This window comes from Camelus ferus, chromosome X (assembly GCF_009834535.1).
Source record: "Camelus ferus isolate YT-003-E chromosome X, BCGSAC_Cfer_1.0, whole genome shotgun sequence".
NCBI lineage: Eukaryota > Metazoa > Chordata > Mammalia > Artiodactyla > Camelidae > Camelus > Camelus ferus.
The window spans coordinates 68980388-69004388 of record NC_045732.1 but is presented as its reverse complement, the minus strand read 5'-3'; the positions used below and the strand labels follow the sequence as shown (position 1 = coordinate 69004388).

At 42.3% G+C, this 24001-nt stretch overlaps 1 protein-coding gene across 6 annotated transcripts in view; it reads left to right on the top strand.

The window, feature by feature from the left end:
• The first annotated feature begins 410 nt into the window (after positions 1-410).
• Positions 411-24001, top strand: part of MID2 (midline 2) — an 85533-nt gene continuing 61942 nt past the window's right edge. For 2 of the 6 annotated variants that reach the window (XM_032474480.1, XM_032474476.1), the window contains exons 1-2: positions 737-1208; positions 12709-13424. In XM_032474480.1, coding sequence (XP_032330371.1) covers positions 12765-13424 — 660 coding nt within the window. In that variant the 5' untranslated portion in view covers positions 737-1208; positions 12709-12764. The other 4 variants (XM_032474481.1, XM_032474482.1, XM_032474479.1 and 1 more) reach the window with 4 other exon arrangements.

Below are 24001 nucleotides of genomic sequence, written 5' to 3'. Positions count from 1 at the left end.
TTTTTAAATTTTGGTGGCTTTAATCCATCCCCACAACTTCTGCCCAAAGCCAATAAAACACAGCCATTCTCCCTTTGTAAAAAGAAAGAGGGGTTGGGTTTCCTTCAATTGTCTGCCCTTTTCTGTCTCCTCCACTATTTTTGTTTTACTCTGTAGTTAACTTTGCATAGAGCAGCTTCAACCGAGGACCTGTGCGGCGGACCAAGGCACTCTACTCATTATCGGTTGCAACGGCCTTTTCGTTGTTCTAACCTGGGGGTTTGTGGCACCAGGGGCTTGGCGGGTGGAAGAAGAGTTTGGCCGTAGCCTTTCTTCTGCATTTCACACACATTCTGCTCTCTCTCTCTCTCCCTCCCCCTCTCTCTCTCTCTCTCTCTTTCTCTCTCTCTCTCTCTCTCTCTCTCTCTCTCTCTCTCTCTCTCTCTTTCTCTCTCTCTCTCTCTCTCTCTCACACACACACACACACACACACACACACACACACACACACACACACACAGACACACACACCCGCTCGGACCCCTCTCCGTGTGTCTTCCTTCAAGATGACAGGGCGCTGGAGAAAAGGCTGCTGGAATCAGCTGGTAGGTACAGTAGTAACCCGAACCCCACCCACCCGCTGCCTTTGCTCGCTCAGGTTTCTCCGGTCACTCCTGCCAGGGGAGAAAACATGTAAACGCGCCTCCAGAGGAGGGGCCGGGGGAGCTGGGAGCGGCGGGGGTGGCGGAAGGTGAGCCCGGGAAGGTGGCTGAGCGCCCCCGCCGCTGGGCCCTTCCCAGCGCTCCCTCGGGGCGGCAGCCCCAGCCCGGGTCGCCCCCACCCCATCCTCCTTTTCGTCGGGATTGCCTTTTTTTTCCCTCCCCTCTGCGGCGGCGGAAATGACAGTGTGGTGCTACTGTGGTGTCATGGTGCTGCCTCTGGACTAAGGAGCAAAAACTCTTAAGTTTTGGCTCGGGAGACCCAGCCGCGGTAGCGTGGCGGCCGCCGTGCCGTCCCCGGCGGGGCGCGCGGGCGGGCGGATCCCGGCTGCTGCGCGGCGGCGGCGACGAAGGCGGGCGGCGGCCTAGAGCGGCGGCGGCAACGGCGGCGGCAGCAGCGGCGGCCGGGGAGCTCGCGCCGGAGCCGGAGCCAGGTCTCGGCGGAGGCAGGCGAGCACCCAGCGCCCTCGGGCGCGCTGAGGACTGGGCCGGCAGCCGGGAATGCTCTGGGTAAAACGCGCCCCCTCGCCGCGGCCCCGGGGGCCGAGCGCCACCGCCCACGCAGGGCTCGGCCCCGGCTCGGGCCGCGTCTCAGGTGCGGCCGGGGCCCGGCCGAGGGCTGCTCCGGGGCTCGGCGGGGCTGGGTAACGGGGTCCGCGAGGCTCGAGGTGGCGGCGGCGGCCGCCGCGGGGGCCCCGGCCCGGCCCTGGTTCCCCTTTGCGCCAGTGGGGCCCGGGCGCCCGTCGCTGCCCTCCCGGGACGGAGTTTGCACTCCAGGGTGCGGGGCCGGGGCGGCCCGAGGCCTCCCGCGCAACCTGGCGGGGCCCGGCGGGGGCCCCCCGAGCGGCTCTCCCGGCTCCGGGGCGCGAGTCTGGGAAAGGGCACCGCCGCCTTCCCACGCTCCCGCGGCAGGCAGCCTCCTCGTCCCGGGCGGCGCCCCTCGGCCGCCCGGCGGTGGCTGCTGCGGCAGCCGGAGATGCTGCGGACACCCTGCCCGCGGGGAGGCCCGGCGAAACTTAATCCCTTTGCTGCGGGGGGAGCGATCCTCGAGTCTCCGTCTGGGTGGTTCCTTATTTCTGGCCTAGCTGTGAAACCAGCTCAGTAAGGGAGAGGGAAAACTTATTAGGTCTAAAGGACAGCCTGCGACTGGACCCGGGAGAGGTGGGGTTTTTCCATTACTGGCTCGTAAGAATTAAGTAAATAACGGCGGAGTAGATTTATAGAAACCTTTTTGGTGATGATCAGGTTTAGGTTACTTAGCGCTTCGTGTGCAGCGCATTTCTTGGAGGCGTTTCTTCTCAGAACAGGAAATTGGGATCCTGGGGTCGTTGGGTTCTTCACTTTCTCTCTTCCATACGCCCCTACCCGCCTTCCCGCTCACTTGCCGTCTTCGTACGTCGTCGTCACACACCTACCAGCCCACTCAAATCTCCCACCAGAACCCACCCGTCCCCTAGACTCCTCCCCATCAACCTGTATACTCCCAGCCTCCCAGCCATGCAGCCTCTGGCTTCTTAACCAATTTTCTTTTTTGAGGATTTCTGACTGTGGTAAGGGTGGATGGTGATGGTTGTTTGGCGGAGCTCTTATAAAGGGGTATATTAGAAGCTATGCAAATAGACAAGTACTGTGTGTGGGTTGATTCTTATGATTCTCAAGTTGGGCCATAAGGGCTGCCTTTAACCTCATTCTATTCCCTTCCAGTACGCCAATCAGTTATCTGGCAGCGTTCCAATAGAAGGGGAATGCTGAATAGGGAGGTTCCCTCCCCTACTTCTCCTCTACCCCAGCTGGTTACTCCTAACCCTTACTTCCCCCTTTTCACCCCTCTCTACTCATCACTGCCCTGAGGGGGAAAGAGTCTTTGCTATTTTTTATATATTCCTGCGCAATCAATTAACTTAATACAGATATATAATGTGAATTAGATTTCTCCTGACTTTTCATCACAACTTGATTTATGTGGTTGAAATACAAGTCTAGGAGCCAAGAAGATGAGAGAGTTCATCCTAAATCTGATGTTGCATTGGCTTTATGGCCTTAGAACATTCCTGTGACCTTTCTTTCATGGCCGATACGCTTGTGTAAAAGGCAGCATATTGTGTACTGGCTATTGTGAGTCTTGGCTTGGTCCTTTGAAGATGAAAGGGTTCTGTAAGCCCTCAGCATTATACGTTTCAAAGAAAGTACTTCATTCACTTTTTATTGGGATAATAGATTGACTGGGTGTACGTAGGAACCCTAGTTTACTGAAAACCTTAACTTGCCATTATTAACCCCCTTGGGAACCAAATCTATTACCCTACTTTGTCCTAAGTCTGTTTCTTTTTTTTTTCCCTAGTGCACATACAACTGAATGAAAACATACATAAAACTAGGCATACAGAGTAATGGTGATTATTTTTGGCTAAGGCTTGGACCATTTCTAATGTACTTCAACCTAACAATCTGAGTCACTCATTAGAAAACATAATCTCACCCATTGTTAGCCCATATGGGGGCAGTTAGTTAATTTCTACTGAAAAGTGACATTAATAATTTTAGGCACGGCTACCTGAGCATGATTAGCATCTAGCAGTGGTGAAGTCAACAATATTCATTAAAAGTACCTACAGTGTGCAGAGTCCTCTGCTGCCTGGGCTCAGGCCCCATTCTCGGCCTCGTATTTATGCCTCCTGCTTGTTTAAGGTCTACCTCCTTACTCGAAGCTCCAGTATTAGGACTGGCCAGGGCTGTGCTGGGCAGGGGTAGAGGCTTAAGACCTGAAGGAGTGATTGTTTCCCTCCCATTTACTTTCATGACTACTAGACTCCTCATCTAGCATGTTGTACCTTGCAAGGCCATCCCCAGAAAGTACTGCTGCAAATCAGAATGACTTGGTTGCTTCATGAACATATCATCTGAACAGTGCAAACTGATTTAGGTGAAATCGGTTTAGTTAATCCCTCCTCTAAGTGCAGGGCAACTTGCTCCAACTTGCAGATCCTAAAGCAGTGCCAGTGGAGTCTCATAATTGCATCCAAAAATTGCCCTGGGTAGTGAGCCTGTCCATTCCCTCCTCCCTCTGCCCATAAAATCTGCTGACACCATGACAGTTAAGAGGGAGACTGCAAAAGGAGTATGTCTTTGCCACTCAGCAAACCTCATTGGCTTGGTGAAGAAGTGAGAATGTCCTCCCTTCACTCTGTTCCTTAGCACTCAGGTTCTCTCTTTCCCAACAGGGACAGAGAGTCCTAGAAAGGAGATGAAGGCAGGGCAGAGGCACAGAATGGGTATCAAATGGCTGTTCTCAGAGGTACCAGGTTGGCCTTGTATGTGTCTGTCATTCAATCTTTAGGGATCTTGGTAACTCCCTGGCTGCTGGTAGAAGCCATGGGGTGTCCCTTAAGTTTTTCTCCTTTTCTGCACAAAGGGGAAGATGAGGCACTGTGTTTGTGAAGCACCTCTTTACTTAGGCTGTGTGTCTTGACTTAGAGCATTGCATCATCAAAATAGGACACATAACATGTTGATACTGGTTGTATGACAGTTCAGGAACACTCACAATTGTTCACTTTTTGATGTGTGAAATTTGGGTGCTGAGGTGGTGGTGTGCTAATGTCTGTATTTCAGCTCTCTCAACAAATACTGTGTTCATCACTAATCAGTGTAGAGAAGAGACTAGAAAAGTGTTTCTCAACCAGTGTGTGGGATCCTACTAACAAGTGAGAAGACCAGATGAGTGGTGTCGAGACAGGAAATTCCAACTCCAATTATCCCCCTGTTCAGGCTGCTTGTCCCCTTTTCATTTCCCCCCTCTTCGAAGGATCAATATATGTTTTGCTCTCCATTTTCATGCATTAAAACTCTGCTGAGTCTTCTGTGGGCACTGGAGGTTTGTGGCTCTTTCTACTGTTTCTCTTTTTCCATCTTTCCCTTCTCCCTGACCACAGACATATTCTTTTCAATAGTCGATCTCCCAGCTCCTGCATTGCCCTTAGAAATCCTATAAGCTGCTAAGACTACTAGATGGTTAAAGTATGGGTGGTGGAGGGATTCTGAGTAATGTGCCAACATCCCACTACTCCCCTTTCTGCGTGGGGTTCACCTGAATATACAATAAGGGTGTTGGTTCAGCCTAAATGGGTTAGTGAAGTATCCTTAGTAAGACTTGTCTTACTTGGGTTCTTTTCTCCCTGCAGAGATCTGACTGCCTGACCTTGGGCTTTGTCTCAGCCTCTTTCCTGCAGGTCAGACTCCTCTAGTTGATGAACAGCATCCCCAGTCTCTGGATCCTCCTCTTACAGAGGCCAAAATATCTGATAACAAATTTATTATATAACTGAAAATCCTCCTGAAACAGAAAATCCCAGTATTTACAATTTGCCCAGTTAGGGGTATAATGTATGGGCATGGTAGCCAGTGCTAATGCAGGTCAGTGATGTGTTTGAATGTATACAGCCCAGAGATAGAAAAATGGTTTACCATCCAGAATCCTCCATTGCTTTGTCTATAGTCCTTTGTTCAGTGTTGCTAGGATCCATGTGGTTCCCAGGGGAGTAGAGGCTTGATTTCAAATAGGCTTCTGTTCTCTGTCCCTTGTTTCTGACCCAGACTTGGGGTCCTCTCAGCCTAACATTCAACAGCATGCCCCACATACATATGTTGCCAATTGTGTTCTGTAGAAGTAGAGGTGACTGCCCATCCAGGTGTGTCACTGAACATTTAAACACTTACAAATATTTCATTGGGCAACAGAGATTGGGAAAAGCAGTCCTAGAATAGATGGGAAGTTAATGCTGGTAGCAACAGGTAAATTAAGTTTGTTCTCCATTTGTTCCCCAGCCTGGAAACTGCCAGTGTAATCGGCATTAAGATAAAGGTGTTATGAATTGTACTTACGATTTCTGACAATTATCATGTGTTACCTTGGCAAATCTGTTTCTTGGTTACTTAGATTAATCTTCTGTGTTTGTAGCAGATCTAGGACTTTTCGTTCTGCTGTTGTGTTATTTGTTTAAATGTTTATGATGACCATATGGTATAAATTAGCCAATGATTAGATTTAGGAGCTAATTATTATAAAGAAAAGATCATTAAACCCACGTACTATAAAATATTAAGTAAGCTTTAATAACTATTAGACAGGAACTGGCTCTGGTGCTGTCGGTCGGTAATCAACCACCAGTCCTGAGCTCTCCCTGTACTTGATAAAAGCTTAAGAAAAAAAAGAGACAACTCTTCCCTTGAGGGGGACTCCAGTCTAACAGGGGAGATGTATGAGCACAATAAATACCACAATCAGATGCATGGCCCTTCAGAAAACTTGTGGGGGGGTATAATTGTCCTCCATTATGTCAACCATGCATTTGGAGTGAATTTCCAAACATGTGCTATTTCCTTAATAACTTGTTCTGTATCTGTTATCTGTGAATGTATGTTGAGAATATCTGTATTTGTAAAGCAAGTTAATAACTTTATTTTATCCTCATCTGATGCTCACAAGAGCCTGTGAGATAAATAGGGTGGGTATTTTTTTATTTAGCAGACGAGGAAGCTGTGGCCCAAATAATTTAAATGTCTTATCTAGGATCACTCAGCTAATTGAGTTTAGAGCTGGGACTACAACCAGGCTCTACTATGAGGATCAAATGAGATAATGGCTTTGAAGGCACTTAAAAAGTATAAAATTGATACACAAATGTAAGGTGATGGTTATTATTAATTATGCTTACTGATAACCTGGCCTCTTTTTTTCTAGCTTTCTATTTTCCGTCTTTATCTTTTATCTTATGCATTGGTAGCCTTTCATGTTCCCAAATGATCTTTTTTGAACTTCTAGGGGTCCTTTCCTACTAATGGTGTTCTAGGATTTGGTTGTTTTCCTTTTCTTCCGAAAGGTGTTCTCACTAGTTTATACACCCATGAGAGTCCCCTCCCCTTTGGTTGTCCTCTGGAACACCCATTATATCTTTCTTGAGATACAGCAGGCAAAACCAGCCACTGTCCTTCAGAACCTTGGCTTAGCCAAGGGAAAATAATGCATTTTATTTATATCCAGTTCCTTTCATGATGATGCCCATCACTTGTCAGCCTTTCTAGTCACACTAATAAATAAGATTTGTGTTTTGAGAAGCTGGTTTTCAATAATCCAAGGTGTCTTTCCTAGGTGGTAACAGATAGCAAGAGTTCTGTAATAATAGGATGTCAAAGCTGGAACATATCTTAAAAGAGATTGTCTGGTGATCCTAGTCCAACCTGAATGACAATTTACAGTTAAGGGAACATCAGACTAAAGCAGGACTCATTTGCTCATCCTCTGAGGCAGAGAGACAGTTTCAAGTGTTTTAAGGAGGAGCTCATGGGACATTAATGTTAATATCCTGAAGAATGTAAATCCTACAACCCAGCTCAATCCTCATTCTACAGCCCAGAGGTCAGGCTGGGATTTAAACTCATGGTTTTTCTGTGAAGAAAGGGAGACAGTGGCTCCTCAGGGAGATAGTAAGAGCCCAGAGCCATGCTCCACAGACCTGGAAGATGAAAACTAGATGGCATATAAACTGTTGAAATAACTGGGCATTTAATTATGTTCAAATAACATTCGAAATAATAGAATTCTGCCAAGTGTAGATCACAGCTTCTGTCTCTGATCAGAGTTAACTGAATGCTGGATTTGGAGGGCAATGCTGAAATCAATCTTTCATTTTGTAAGTGTAGAGTGTATTATTTTTATCTTAATCGCCTGCATTGAAACTCCTCCTTTGTATTTCCATCTACTCACACAGCCTTGTGATACCTTCTTATAGTTTATTCTCATCAGCTTTTTTCTCGGGGGTCTCAACCTGAAGTGGGGTGCAGGGTGACAATCAGCTATACAGAAACAATTTTATCATAGAACAAGGGCAAATACATAAACATCCTTATTGGACTACGTGGCAGTAACTAAATGACATGGGAAGGGAACAATCAGTGCATGTGGATGTGGACATTTATTTCTTAACATGGCAATTGGTCTGCCCTCCCAGATGTTTCATAAATGCAATTTTATGACAAACCATTGTGTTTTCTGGCAAAAACTTCATGATTACCTGTCATTTAGTTGCACCCTATCAGGTTTACATCCTGTCTTTAGTATTAATAAATTCTATAATTCTGCACAGATTAGTGATTCACATACTTTCTGAAGTTGCAGCATTGCCATTGTTTCATTTTTTTTGTCATACTACTTCCTCCTGTGCTTCCCACGAGTATTTTGTGATATAGGAGTCAATTATTTTTTAGGAGTCTTATAATTGTTAAATGAATAAAAATTGGGAACTGATAATTGTTAAATGAATGAAAATTGGGAGCTGATCATTTTCTGACACCCATTGACCATTAGAGATATCCCAGGGTATTACAAAACCTAGACAGGGAATTGCTAACCTAGAAAAACAATTGAAAGGAGTTAGCAATTCAATAGACTTTAGAAATACTACATAATTACACAGTACAGAATAGTGGTTAACTGTTCACACTCTGGAGTCAGACCTGGATTTGACCCTTTTTAAAAAGTGAGATAAAATTCACCCTTGATAGTCACCCTTTTAGGTTTTTAGTATATTCACAAAGCTGTGCAGTTATCACTGCTATCTAATTCCTAAACATCATCCCCGAAAGAAACCGGTACCCATTAGTAGTCATTCTCCATTCCGTCCACCAACCCCCCTCTCTTGACAAACACTAATCTATTTTCTGTTCTTATGAGTTTGCCTTTTCTGGGCATTTCATATAAAGGGAATCATACAATTTGTGGCCTTTTGTGACTGGCTTCTTTCATTTAGCATAATGTTTTCAAAGATCATCCATGTTGTAGCATGTATCAGTACTTCATTCTTTTTTCTTGATGAATTATATTCCATGGTAGGGACATAGGACATTTGTTTATCTGTTCATCAGTTGATAGGCATTTGGATTGTTTCCAACATTTGATTATTGTGAATAATGCTGCTGTGAACATTTATGTACAAGTTATTGAGTGAGTATATCTTCAGTTCTTCTGGATCATATGGTAACTCTATATTTAACATTTTGAGGAACCACCGAACTATTTCCCAAAGCAACTGCATCACTTTCCATTCACAACATTAACATATGAGGGTCCCAGTTTCTCCATATCCTGGATGACATTTGCTGTCTTTTTAAAATTATGTCCATCCTAGTGTGTGTCAAGTAATATTGCAGGCATCCTAGTGCGTGTAAAGTCGTATCCCAGTTTGGTCTTGATTTGTATTTCCCTAATGGCTAATGATGTTGAGTACATTTTCATATGCTTACTGATCATTTGTATATCTTCTTTGGAGAAATGTCTATTCAGATCCTTTGCCCTTTTTAAAAATTTTTCTTGTTTTTTTTATGGTTGAGTTGTAAGAGTTCTGCATATTTCTAGATGCTAGACATGTATGACATATATGATCTGCAAACATTTTTTCCCATTCTGTGAGTTGTCTTTTCACTTTCTTGGTGGTGTCATCTGTAGCACAGAAGTTTTAAATTTTGATGAAGTCCAGTTTATTTTTTCTTCAATTACTTGCGCATTTGGTGTCATCTAAGAAACCCTTGCTTAATCTAAGTTCACACTTATATTTCCTTCCAAGAATTTCTGCATTTACATTTAGATCGTTGATTCATTTTGAGTAAATTTTTATGCACAGGGTGAGGTAGAGTTTTAAATTCATTCTTTTGCATGTGGGCATCCGGTTGTCCCAGAACCATTTCTTGAAAAGATTATTCTTTCCCCATTGAATGGCTTTGGAACCCTTATCAAAAGTCAATTTACATAGAGGGTGGGTATAGCTCAGTGGTAGAGCTGCATGCGTAGCATGCGCAAGGTCCTGGGTGCAATCCCCAGTACCTCCATTTAAAACAATTTAAAAGAAAAGTCAATTGGCTATAAATATATGATTTTATTTCTGGACTCTCAGTTTTATTCTGGGTTTGAATCTTAACTTTGCCACTTGCAAAGAAGTGTGACCCTGGACAAGTTACCTTTTTTGTTATAATAATAGTACCTATCTTTTAGAGGATTGTTGTGAAAATTAAATAATGTATGTAAAGAGTATTATTTACTGCTTGGTACATGGCAAATGCCCAATAAATTTTAAGGGGAAATGTGCTTGGGTAATCCAGGAGGTAGGGAAAATGGGAGATAGGTTGAAAGGACGCTGAAATATTAGGTGTGACCAGAACAAGGTGGCCTCATAAATGAGAGATGAGATGAACAGATGTTTGAAGAAGTTGAAAAAATATCCAGTTCCCCCAAATTGGCTAAAGCAGTTATTGTATGATGATAAAATAAAACAGAATAGAAACAGTATAATAGAAGAAGTTTACTTACCAGAAGCAACAGACTGTAACCATCTTCTATTATTCTTTATAGAGCTGAACGCAGTTAAGGTAGTTATTTTAGAGCACTGATGTTTGGCTTTTTTTTCTGTTGAGGGCTCTTTTGAGAACGTTTTGAATGCTGTGGACAACGCTCTCTCCATGAAAATGCAAATATGATATACACATAACAGTCTTTAAACATTTCGAGAAGGTTCAGAAATCTCTGGTTAGAAATCCTATTTTGACCTTATCCAAGGCAATCCTGACCCATAGCCTGTTGTCCTAAGCTTAATTTTGTAGTGAGGTTCAAGTGTCACACTTAAGAAGCACTTTTAGGGTTGCAGGAAAATTCGAAGAGCTTTTCCTCTGTACAGAAGAATTGATACAGTGAAGTCCTAAGATTTAGAAGCATTGTGGTAGTCTGATTGTTTTTGTAAAGGTTTCAGTACAGAGACAGGTCTATCAGCAATGCTCCTGACCTACTGTCATTTTGGTGGGAGGCCTGACTCGATTCTTTCAGGTAGCTTCCAGCACAGACACTGAGGAATGCAGACGTGCAGTTCTGGAAGAGACAGTAATAGAAATGCAGAGTGAGGTCGAGATGGGCCTAGAAGAAAGAGATATGATTCTGAAAGGGACTAGGAGTGAGAGGCAGATTCAGAGAAACTCAGAGACACACAGAGAGACAAAAATAGAAGCGGAAACATGCTGTCTAGAAACCCTCTTGTAAATAGTCAAGATATCTGTCAAGTGAAGAAGGTGAGATGATTGAAATAAAGGTGTAGGGGAAAGAGCACAGGCATTAGCATTAGGCTGACCCAGTGCTCTGGGTATGTATGTTCCTGGTTCATTTACTTAACGCTGAGCCCCAACTTCTTAACCATAATATGCATATAGTATTAGTACCTCCCGTACAGACTTCCTGATAGAATTTAGTGAAATATTGTATTCTTAACATAGTACTCACAATACAGGAGGTGTTCAGTAAATGCTAGGTCCCTTTTTTTAACTTCCTCTACTTTAAGGTCTCCTTCATTTAACAATTTTTGAATACCTAGTATGTGTAAGGCACCGTGCTATGAATAAAAACATGAAATAGTTGATGCCCTCAAGGAGCAGGGGGAGTTAGCTGGAGACACAGATTTGTAAATGAAATAAAACAGAATGTTCTGGAAGCCACCAAGTGGTTGAAGTGATAAACATGTAAATGAGAGAACTCCTAGGTTTCTAGGCTTGGATGGTGATATTCAACAGATATGGAAAACTGGAAGAGGAATGGGTGTTTTGTTTTTGGAGGGCAGGGGAGCATAGCAAGTTCATTTATGGACATGCTGAATTTGAGCAGTGGAGCTATCAAAGGCAATATTCCTGCCTTGAGTGGAAGTTGGAATCTGTCCTCTCTAAAGTCTCTTCCAATTCTAAGATTCTATGGTATATGTACATTTTGTTTTACTTTTTCATTTCTATAGGTGAATGCTGATAGATGTTATAAGCTACAAAATACTAGCCAACAATTTTCAAGCACTTGTAAATTGTAAAATAATAATACCACACATCTCACTTTTAAAAAGTGGTTATACAAACACCTAAACTTACCAAACCAATTGAGAGTGACTGTTTTACAAAAAAGATTCTTCACTTTTACAGCCCCATTTCCTATAGATTTCCATTAAATAGCTAGTTAGTTTGGTGCACTTAAAAGGTTTGATTTAAAAACAGCTTTTAGGGCTACATCTATTTTATTTATGCATAAGGTATAATTGTACTCAGTATTTAAGTATCCTACAAGAGAGCTATGCAGATACCTCTGACAGATGACAAATCTGAATAATTACAAATGGCAGAATCAAACTTTCAAGCCCTAATGAGAGTCTCCAGTGACACTGAGATGATGAACAAAAATTATTCCAAAGCAAAAGATGCCTTTCTCTTTCCTATAAATAGAATTTATACCTTAAACCAATAAAATGTGTTTTATAATTTTTATATTTTAATATTTTCCCATTTGTCTCTAATAACTCAGTTTACTAGAAATGGTATGAACAGAAATTTCCATGTGTGGTGTTAAGAAGTAATTCAAGTTCACACATCTGAAGAACTTTTTATCCTGCACCAAGAGCTACATTTTTCTAAAGTTCTCTCTTCTTTTTTGCACAGGCTCTTAGAATGGGATCATTTCAAGAACTAGAGAGTTAGTTTGAAATATGACCTTGTTTTCCCATCCACTAGATGTGAAATAGGCGCAGCCTCTATATTTTACCTGGAAGCAAAATAGAGAACAATATTGGAGAATGGAAACTGAGAATTTGGCAGGGCCTCAGGCTCATCATAGTCCAGGACAAGAGATGTCAGTGGAGAGGGTATGTGAGAGAGTGAGCCATGCCAATGTGGTGAGCTGGAATTGGCATATCAATCAGTAAACCGGGATTCAGAGGTGGCCACTGGGTTCTATTTATTAGTGCAGGAAAATAAACTCAGGCATTTGCCAAAACCAGGTTTGAAGGGAGAGAATGGCTTTCTGATTAATTCCCAAATCTCCTTCCTGTGCTCCAGCATCCCTGGGGAATCCAGCATGTAAAGCCTCATTGGTTAGTGTGTAATTACGCTACATCCACGTTTCCTTTGGAAATGCTTAATGACTCTTGCTTTGTGTTCCTTGCAGGTGAAAGCCCAGCCTCTGCGGTTCTTAATGTCTCAGCAGGATTATTTTCACTAAAGATGGAAACACTGGAGTCTGAATTGACCTGTCCAATCTGCCTAGAGTTGTTTGAAGATCCCCTTCTGCTCCCTTGTGCTCACAGCCTCTGCTTCAGTTGTGCCCATCGCATCTTGGTCTCGAGCTGCAGCTCTGGTGAATCCATTGAACCCATTACCGCTTTCCAGTGTCCGACGTGCAGGTATGTTATCTCACTGAACCACCGGGGCCTGGACGGCCTCAAGAGGAATGTGACTCTGCAGAATATTATCGACCGCTTCCAGAAGGCTTCTGTCAGTGGACCCAATTCCCCAAGTGAGAGCCGCCGGGAGAGGACTTACAGGCCCAGCAGCGCCATGTCTAGTGAGCGAATTGCTTGCCAATTCTGTGAGCAAGACCCGCCAAGGGATGCAGTGAAAACGTGCATCACCTGCGAGGTCTCCTACTGTGACCGTTGCCTGCGGGCCACACACCCCAACAAGAAACCTTTCACCAGCCACCGCCTGGTGGAACCAGTGCCAGACACACATCTTCGAGGGATCACCTGCCTGGACCATGAGAATGAGAAAGTGAACATGTATTGTGTATCTGATGACCAATTGATTTGTGCCTTATGCAAACTGGTGGGGCGTCACCGAGACCACCAGGTCGCATCCCTGAATGATCGGTTTGAGAAACTCAAGGTAAGGGATCTGGGACATACTCCTTACACAACTTTGTCTCTTTATTCACAGTTATCAAGTTCTCTAAAACATGGGTCACTTTTCCTGTATGACAAGTGAGTTAACTCTAAGTTGCTCTTGTGAGGAACAGCTTCCTCACCTGCAAGCTCTCCCCGGAACCTGTTTCATCTGTTGCACAAACCTGCCTGCATTCAATCACCTACAGCCAGTTCTGGGGGAGTTAACCCATAGCCTGCCACACCAGTAGTCCGTCCAGGGAAACAGCACCCTCTCTCCTCTGACAGTGACATATTGCACACTACATATCTTTGCCATGATCTTTCCACCTCTTCTTTTAAGTAAGAGTACCTGTGTAGGTGTACTGCAATTAGCATATGTGCTGATTTGCATATGTATGTGGATAGCAATGGGAAGGTTGGGTTTGTCCATGTAGGTGTGGGTGGAGGTATCTGAGTGTATCTGCGTAGGCCAGGGTTTTTTGTGGAGGACCGCAGTGCATGTGTTCACACACTCAGTACGCTAAAGAAACAAAGTTTTGGCACCGGCCAGTACAAATTGCCACCAAGCTCTTAACATGGGGCTAAGTCTAAGCCTGCCTTAAAGAGCAAAACAAAAGAGACAGACAAAAAAGCGACTTCAGTGTACCATGAAGTCAGGAGGGATAATCAAATGCCTGAACTAAAAATTTAAACTGAAGGCAATAAATATTTAATCCAGCATCAGATTTTGTGCCAGCGTTCGTTTTTGTGGGTTACAGACTGAAGTGCTTTTTTGCAGTTCCTATCTTGGAAGTTCCTCTTCAGAGGACAGAGTTTTCTGAAGTTGTGCCATATAATATTTATGTGCTAGTCTAAGTGCTTATTTTTTAAAGCACTACTACCTCATGTTGATATTAACAAATGTCAGACCTAGCAAATTGTTTTATTCCCATTGCCTGCCTGCTATGAGGTTTAATTTCTCTTAAGAAGGGAGCTACTTCACAGAAATTCCAGAGAAATAAAATATTTGAAAAATAAGATTGCCACCCCAATATAGGGCCTGGATATATAAGCCAAGCTGGAAGGAAGACCCAGACAGGGTGAAAGGAGGGCAATAAGGGAGTGGAGATTTTCCTTTTGCTGTGCTATGGAAAAATCATTATAACTTATGTAAAAATTATGATGTTGATGAGGGTAGTAATACTCAGAATAGTATACATTTTCCTGTCTGTAATTTATTGAAAGCAATATTGAGCATCATACTGACATTGGTTTGTGCCTTTTTTGATTATTATCTATATTTAATATTTATAAATTTATACAAAGTTCAGTGTTTCTCTGTTGATTTCACTCAGGGAGATATTCTCATTCATATCAAGAGTGCAGAGAAGAATAATCTCATTGCCTTCAATTCTTAGAATCATGAGATGGCAGGCCTTGGACTTGGTCTAGTTGAAGTCCTATACTTTAAAGTGGTATAAATGGAGGCTTTGATAGGTTAAGTGTTTGGTCAAAGTCAGAATGGGAACTGGAACTCAGCTTCTAGTGTTAAGTAAAGTACGCTTTCTACTGTAGCCTGCTGCCAATTTGTTTTGGACCTAAGTCGTCCCCCATGAAATGTGATTTGAAAGTTAAATTTATGCTCCAGCAACTGCACATTGCATAGGTCACAGATAAACGATTAACAGCATCAAGGAAAAGACATATTGTATAAACTTACAGCTTTTTAATGGCAAGAGATGGGGGCAGGGGGGCAGGAAGAGTGGGGGATATGGAGAGGATAGAACAATCTCTGCCAAATATTTGCAGGTGTTGGAACTATAATAAGGCATTGGCCTTGAGAAATATTCCAAACAGAAAAATCTGTATCCATATGTACTGTTGAGATAACAAAAGACTGGATAGAATAAACCTGTATCTACAGAACACCACCTTTTTGAAAACATCCGAAAACATGAAAGCATTGGATGATTGATTAGATATTTGGCATCATGCAGCTATACTCCTTGTCTCCAGGGATGGATGGAGCACAAAAGTATTTTACCAAAAAAGACGCTTTACTCTGTAACTAATCAGTAATTTTTGGAGAAAGAAAAGGCCAAATTTCGAATCGTTCCCCTTTAAGTTTTTAGGAAATGTGCAGAAAATTCAAATTATAAATTAAGTGGAAACTTTTTTGCTCATTTTTGGACAGAGAGTGGAAACATATGAATCATTCCCAACCGCGTGGTTTGTTATGTTGTCTGGAACATCTTGGACTTTGGGGAGGGAGAGGGAGGTGCTGCTTTTATGTGGGGGGTGGGTGGGGGGTGGAGGTCACTTTCGTTTGATGCCAAGTGTAAAAGGATATTACTTCTCCACATTAAGCATAGAGGAAGTCTGACATTTAGTGTCACATATACTCACTTCTTTGAGTTAATTTTAATTTAGAAAAGCATTTAGGATTATCCTGTTAATCTGCCTGATTCTTCCCCAAGGAGAAAGGAGAAAGCCAGCTGTCAGAAGCTATGGGGGAGATGGCCTTGAGTATACGGGAGTCCTACAGGAGAAGGGGAAGGGGTCTGACTTTCTGGCCAGTGACTGATGCAGTGTTTATTTGTACTTTTTTGTTCTGGAGATTCATTGTTGGCATTTATAAGTACCCTTTTTGTACTAACCTCCCTGATTAGGATTAGTGGTCTCTAATATTTATTTGTTTTATAAAGAATAAACAGATCATTACATTGTAGATGAAAGGTCAGAATAACCAGAAGCCAGCCTGTCTTCTTAACATGTAGTCAAAATGGATTAGAGGGTTTGGGATACTTAGTATATAGTTTATTATCCGTAGTTAATTGTCCAGTCTACCTCAACATCCTTCAGAAATCTACTAGTGGTTCAATTAATTTTTCAATTTGAAAGAATAATTGTGTTCATGACAGTTATTATAGTTGCGAGGCGTATCAGAGTAATTATTTTCTCTATTACCTCTCTTTTCACTTATTACTCCCAATGTGTTTATGATATGTGTTGCATTTTTATAAAAGTGCTTCACATTTTGGAATTTTCATTGTTGCATGAGTTCTTCCCCTTAGAAAAGATTGATATTATTGTATTAATAAATGTTGGCTTTATAAAAGGGGTCAAATTTAGGGGACTCTATTGGTGACAGATCTCAACTTGATATTCTAAGTCTTGTACAACTTGGTTCTCATGCTTGTCCATCTGTCTTTTCCTCTTGCCACTCTCAAACATGTTGCCTTCATCTGTCCTGGACGGCCTCCTGTCTGCTAAACATACCACTCTCTTTTCTGACTCTTAACTTTTACTCATACTCTTCTCTTGGCCTGCTTGGGACTCCTATCTATTCTTTAGTACTCAACTGAAATCCCACAAGGCCAATCCAACACACCCCAACTATACCATAAATTCTTTGAGGCCAGGCACGGTATCTTTCATTTCTTCAATATCTTCCTTAGAGTCTAGCGTACCTAGTATATGCTTGAGAAATCCAAATGAATTAAATTTTTATAATAGATTTGCAGGATGTATATTAGCATCTATAGCTTGTTTTGGTTCTCAGCTTATAAGATATAAACCTGTCTTGCCATTATGAATACTTTAGAAGTCTGGGAAAAAATCATTAGCTACTGCTAATGTTGAAAACCAGAGTTATCAAAAGTATGGCATATCCTTAATTTTAGGTGCCTACCCATTTTGATTACTGGATTTTCCAGCTGCCTAACCCTATGGTGACATGTGTATAAATCAGATGTGATTACTATAATTCTCTTTGAGAGTGATGTCTTCACATTTCCATGCCCACAGCCTGCCAAAAATATAGCTGATGAAAACCAAGGGGAATAGAGGAATTTCCTGAAAAGAATAAACAAGTACATTTTCTTTTTCTCATTACATTTCCACAAATTCATTACTACAAATAATTCTTACATGCAGTTACATTTACCTATCAGGGATCTTGTTGTTTTAAAATATTACCTGGCACTAGAGTAAGCTTTTTGTTATGAGAAAGTAAAATACACGCACACTCACACACACACACACACACACAGAGGAAGAGAGACTGAAACAGAGAGCTAAAGATTGCCAGACAAAGAGAAGGGAGATATGAGACTTGGAAAATGTTCAAAGGAAAACCACAGCGAGAGTTAAAAGGTTGGAAAATATGATATTCTAGAATCTTATCATGCTTGGTTACTTGTCCTTCTTCCTACTCAGTCACTCTGTCATCTACCCACCCGTTCTCACTCAGCCACCACCTTCTCCCTGTTGTTTGTCTACTCACCCACTTGACACCCACTTCTGTCTGCCAAAACAGATACCCTCTCAATATCTACCAATGGACATTTGCCTGTTTCTGAACCAGTATGAATATAAGAGAAAGAAGGAGAAATATCTTCATGGGGTCTCTGTGGGTTGACAGCGGGCTATATTTGCATGCATATGTATGCGTCACTATATACGAGTGTGTGTATTTTTGCAAGAGTGAGTGACTGAGAGTGTAATCTGTGTATCTATAAATGTGTGTCACTGTGTGTGAGGGGAGAGGGTGTCTGTGTTAATCTTCTGTGGGCTTATGTGTGGATAACTTGGGGACAGGGGAGCCATGAGTGGAAAGCAAGCTTTCTGTGGCCACCCTAGGGAGGTTTAAGGGCTTCAGTGGAACCTATCCTGAGACTAGGGATCTCCTGAATAGATGAGCCTCATGATGAGGCAGATCTTCAGTGGAGGCCAGTGTGGGTTACCGTACACCAGGGAACAGAAAAAGTTTTTTCTTATTTTCACTCACTTAAGTACTGAATCACAGTAGCTAAATATAATAAGAGCAAAGCACTTGTGTCTAGATTGGCACTGTCTCGGGTATGGTGGTGGACATGTGTGTAGAAGGATGGGAGTAATATCTATCATGAGGTTTTCTAGGTAAATCTGCCTTCAGCTTCCAATCGTAAAATCATTCTTGCTTGTAAATCTGGTTTCTGTGGTCTCTTAATGAGGCATGCTTCCCATTACTTATACTATATATAATTCTGTACATGTTTTGTATGTGTAGGGGGTGGTAAAAATGTGTTTTATTCCATTTCTACTTGAACTATGGGCTAACTCATTTGAACTCCCTTTTTCCCCTCCAACTGATTTCCTGGCTCCATTCTCACATGGTATTAACAGGGCCCTGTGTTGGAGATGATTTGTATTGTTTCTTAGGTTTGAGAGCAAGTTTAGCAAGTGGATACTCCAAATATCTGTGCTCATATCTTTCTGTTTTTCTTTTTTTTGTCCCAAGCCACTTCAGCATCTGAAAGGAGCTAACCATCATTAGTCTGAGAACAGCTTACCAAACGTTGACTCAGAGATTGTTCTTGGGTGGATGAAAATCTTGTCTGTTATTATTGGACAAAAATTACAGAAATATGATATAGCTGAGGAAAGATTAAAGAAACAAGAAGTATTGAACCCAAAGAAGTGAGGTCTAAAGGGGAAAATGTGATAATGACATTCAAATTCATGAAGCATTGCTATAATGAGGTAATGTCTTGTTTTTTATCTTCCCTGAAGATGGTCCAGACAGTACCTTAAACTGTAGCACCAGGGATTTAGGCCAGGGGGTCATTCATTCATTTAACAAACAATTCATGAGCACTAATTTTTCTTTATTGAACACTTAAATTGTTCAAGTCATTGTGGTAGGAGCTGGGGAAATGGGAAATAAGGCACCATCCCTGCCCTGAGGAGCTTTGAGCTCAGTGAGGGAGATAGATAAGGACATGAAACTTCAAATTCAGTGTGGTAAGTGCCAAGACAGAGGTTGGCACAGGGAGCTCTGCAACACAGAGGAATGGTTAGTGAGAAGTCATCAAGCTGAAAAGCAGGGAATCGTAAATGGATTTGTTGGAGGAGAGGGCAAACCGGAGAGAGACCGAACAAAGAATTTGACAGGACTTTGTGAATGACTATAGTGGTTATAGATGATGGAGAGAAAGGCTTAAATGATTTTTGAGTAGGAGATGTCTTGAAGGATGGTGGTATCAAGCATAGAAATAGGGAAATTAGGAAGAGGCTAGCAGTTTTGGTGGGATGACTTGACTTCAGATTTGAATGTATCTGATTGTGGGTCATTTAACATTCATTCACACATCAAACATTTACTGAACACCTATTAGGTGCTAGTCACCAGCGGAGGTGTTGGGGTTACAGTGATAAAGAGAGTGCAGTCCCAGCCCTGGTTGAGCTGTCAGCTTAGTGCTGGGGAGGCCAGCAGTGTGGTGAGTGCTGTGACAGCAGAGATACAGGGGGTTGTGAGAGAGCACAGGAGGGACATCAAAAGAGACTTTTGGTGGCTTTTTGGACCCTTGAGTGGGGACAGGGATGGAGTAAGGGGCAGACAGTGTTCTAGTCAAGAGAAAATAGTTTGTTCAAATATCTAGAGGAGAGTGAGCATGGGGCACTCTCAGAACTAAAAGGGCAAGTGTTCTAGAAGGATTGGAAATTCAGACCTTTGTGGTGGCCGCAAGATCAGGGTCAGAGACATAGGTTGGAGTGTCTTTAGCTTAGAGGTAGAGCCATGCATTAGTGAGCTGAATGAAGGCCAAGAAATGAGCCTTGTGGTACTCGGTCTAGAAGGTAGACAGAGAGGACGAGCAAGTGCCAGAGAAAGCGGAGGGTGTGTATGACAGGCAGGAACCGAAGAGGAATCGTGCAAGTAGAATACAATTTTGAGACCTTCAGGAAAGTAGAGCTGACTTCAGCTCAATATTCTGAGTACTGTCAAAATAAACACTGGATTTAGGTTTTTAGTACAAGTTTTCTTTCAGAAGTTCCATATAATAATTTACACATCCATGCTAAAAATTTAACCATGCTCTGCACCTGAAGAGAGGGGAAAAATAGAATATGGGATAGTTCGTGTAGCATTTCTGTTAAAGGGACTGGGAGAGGGTGGGTCTTTGCTGGATGATTCCAGAACCTTCTTAAAAGGAGAGGAATGGTAATGTGTTTCACCTGACTTTAAGTACAGTCTGGTTATTGTCTAACAAACCTCAGGTATAATAGACCTCGTACATCCAGTATGTCACCTGCATCTCATTTGAGGACATAGCCCATGTCTATACAACAGCAAATAAATGTTTGGGGAAGGAATAAACTCAGGCATAAGGGTGTGGGCTTCAGTTTGTGGACCAGATGGTGTGTTCTGCTGTTGAAAGGCCATATGTAATTGATACATAAAGTGACAGACTGAAGCAAAAGCAAAGTAAGTATTTTAAGACAAGCAGTTAAAAAAAGAAGGCAGAATGTGACCCTAAAAGTGTGCTAAGATTTTGGCTACTGGCTTTTGGAAGAGCTGGGAACATCAGTGAATAGATAGGATGTCAAAAAAGAACATGTCAAAGAACAGTAATGGGGTCACTGGCTCAGAGTATTTTTAAAGATGAAGTTGCCTTCTGTCAATTGGGAAGGCTCAGGTTTGGGGTGGGTTGGCCTTTCTTCCCTTCACTTCTCTCCACAACCTCCAAGGTTCAACTCCTACGTTAAAACAGTTGGGATCTTGTCTAGGTTTTAATAATGTCCCCCTTGTACCTTGTAGAAAGCAAGAGGGAATATAGGCATTCAGTGGCAGTAATACATGTTCCAATAGAACAGACAGAAAGGCTCTGCCCCTTTTTAGGCTTCATGACTTGCTATGTCAGGTAGGTGTGTGTAAGTGTGCTCACATATGTGTGAACACACGCCCCTTCCTGGAACATGACAAATGAACATCACAGTCCAGTGTGTGCCATAGGGGATGCTCTGGCTTTAATGAAGAGCCAGTGTTTTCATGTAGAGCTAGGTTTCTTGAGGGAGCCAATCAGAAAATTATCTGAAATAACCTGTTTCTAAAGAAGTGAAAAAAAAAAAACAGCAATTATTTGAGAGGGTTAGTGAAGCCATTTCTTTTTATGGGATGCTGTCTGGAAGAAGAATAGCCTGTGCCTGGCTTTCTCAGAAATAGCGAAACATTTTCCTCTTTGGGCAGGGTATAATAGAACACAAACAGGCTAAGTCTATATGACACAAATGAAGTGGAACTCGGGTAAAAATGGAATCAGTGCAGGCTGCCAATTTAGCTAACTGGGGCCCTTTAAAATCTCAATTATGCAAATCAGCCACATCTTCCCCTCACTTTGTGCTGTTTGGACCCATGTATAATTTTGTGAGTGCTCTAACGATGTAGTCATCTGCAGGTGAAAAGGGATTCAGTTTCATAGCTCACGTGGCTTCTCCAACCCTCACGCAGGGGAACAACAGAAGGGCCCAGAGGTAACCTTCTGCAGCGGGAAATGGGAGCTTCATCCTGCTCTCCCTGCCAACCTCCCGCCCTGTTTCCTCCCGGCAGAGAGCTCCATTCCCATCTTCCCTGCCATTTTGGCTCCCTCGTTGTCACGGTTCAAGTGTTCTGAGAAAGCTGCTCTAACTCGTCTTGGCTAGAGGGACCCTGGCCCCATCGTTACCTGGACTGCATGAGAAAAGAAGAAAACAAACCAATTCTTTGCAACCAAACAACCACAACACAACAACAAAGAGACACGTTTAATTTTACATAAGGGAATTTTACACACACACACACATCCTTTTTGTTTACTCAGCCAGAATATAGACACAATAATTACTCGACCAAATCAATGAAATCATTCAAACCTAGAGTTGCCCAGAATTTCTAGTTCTAAATAATTTGTCAGCACCAGGCACAATAAGGAAGGGTGAGGAAATAAACTGCATAATTGCTTCAATTCTCTGCTCCCCTTTGCATATGTTCATCATTGAGAATCAATTCCAGTTTGAGAGGAGGCTTTAATTCCTGGTAAATGAATAGGAAGTGAGTAAGTAAATGTTCGGTGTTTCCCTCAAATTATGTCTCGTAATGTAAGAAAACAGTGGCAAAAAGCCATCAACAGATGGTGTTTTCATTAGCCAAAGATTTATTTTTCAAAGCATTTTCATATTAATGAAGTAAGGTTGAAATTAGAGTCATCTTGTCAGTTCTAGCTCTGTGTTGTTAAAATGTGCTGGCATTCTGCAAATTGCTAGGGGGCCAGAGCAAAGTAACCATTTGCCATAATTTTCTGATGGTAACCCAAGGTCCGTAGTCTAACCAGACCCCAAATTATGTGTTCAGCCCTAATTTTTGTTTTCAGTGGCTTTACAGAAGCTGTGAGTCTCAGTTTTGGGCCATAAATGAGGAACACACAGCAGGGATCTTAGTCCTGCTCTGCACTATGAATTATTTATAAGATATCAGTTTCATGACAAGTGTTGCAACAGGTTGCATGCACTTGTTAGAAAACATTCTCCCCATGGAATCTCATGTTTGAAAGGAAATGCATTACAGTTTGAAACACAAATTTCTAATATTGTATCTGCTCTGAGTATTTATAATCTACATTATATTTGCCTAATATGTCAATAGAGTCATTTGTGATGCATAAAATCTCCATTTATCTAGGAATCTGGACCACTCTGCTGGAGGAAATCACAAACTGATTGGGTCCATTACCCACGCCCACTCTTTAATTTGAGCCAGACCTTTTCATCAAACTACAGCTCCATCATATTCACCTTATGGCCAAATTTTTGAAGAGGAGTCCAGACTTGTAGTCTCCACATTGTCACTATTGACATACTCACTAACCCTGTACAGTTTGGCATTTGCTTCCAAAACTCTACTGAAATTCCTTTTTCAAAGGTCACCAGTGACCTCTAATAACCAAATCTAGCTGCCTTTTATCAGGCCTCGTCTTTCTTGCACTTTCTGCATATTTGACAGTGACAAATCCTTTCTTGAAACACGTTTCTCTCGATTATCCTCTTAGCTTGGCCTAGATCTGCATTACCAACTGTTCTGCGTATTGCAGCCTCCTCCTAACCAGTGCCCGTGCCCCCAGGCTCTCCTGTTTCAGTCAGCCCCACTTATTGCTGGTAGGTTGATCTCATAAACGCAGACCTGCTTATGTCATTATCTTGCTCAAAATCCTTTGGTACGTCCCCACTGCTTTAAAAAGTATGGACAAACTCTCCTCACCTAGGCATTCAAGACCTTCACAAAGGAGCCTCGATCTCCATTTCCAGCCTTGTGCCCCACTCCTCTCTTGTACCCTCTGTTCTAGCCAAACTCAACTTCTGTTTCCTGAACCTGTCCTGTACTTTATTCCCTTTTACTTTTGCTCATGCTATTCCTTGTGCCTGGAACACCATGCCTGCCTCCATCTCTGTTAAAATCCTACTTATTCATCAAAACCCATCTTCAAGACCCATCCCATCCTTTTTATCTCTGAAGTCAAACACCTTGAATAGAGTAGGTGCTCAATACTTTCTGTATTAAATACAAGAGAAATGCCTTTTGTATTAAATCTCTGAACTGCCATTTCTTTTTTTTTTTTTTTTTACTCTGACATCTATTTAGCTTAGAACTCATATCCAAATCAACAGTTGTGGCCCTTCGTTTTTCCTTTTTCTCTCCCTTTGTCCTTGTTAAGGAGAAGGCCACAGATTGAGATAGTCATGAAGTTAAAGAAAGCTAGGGAAGACAGAGTGCCCAAGCCAAAAAAAATTGAATAAATGGTAAAAAAT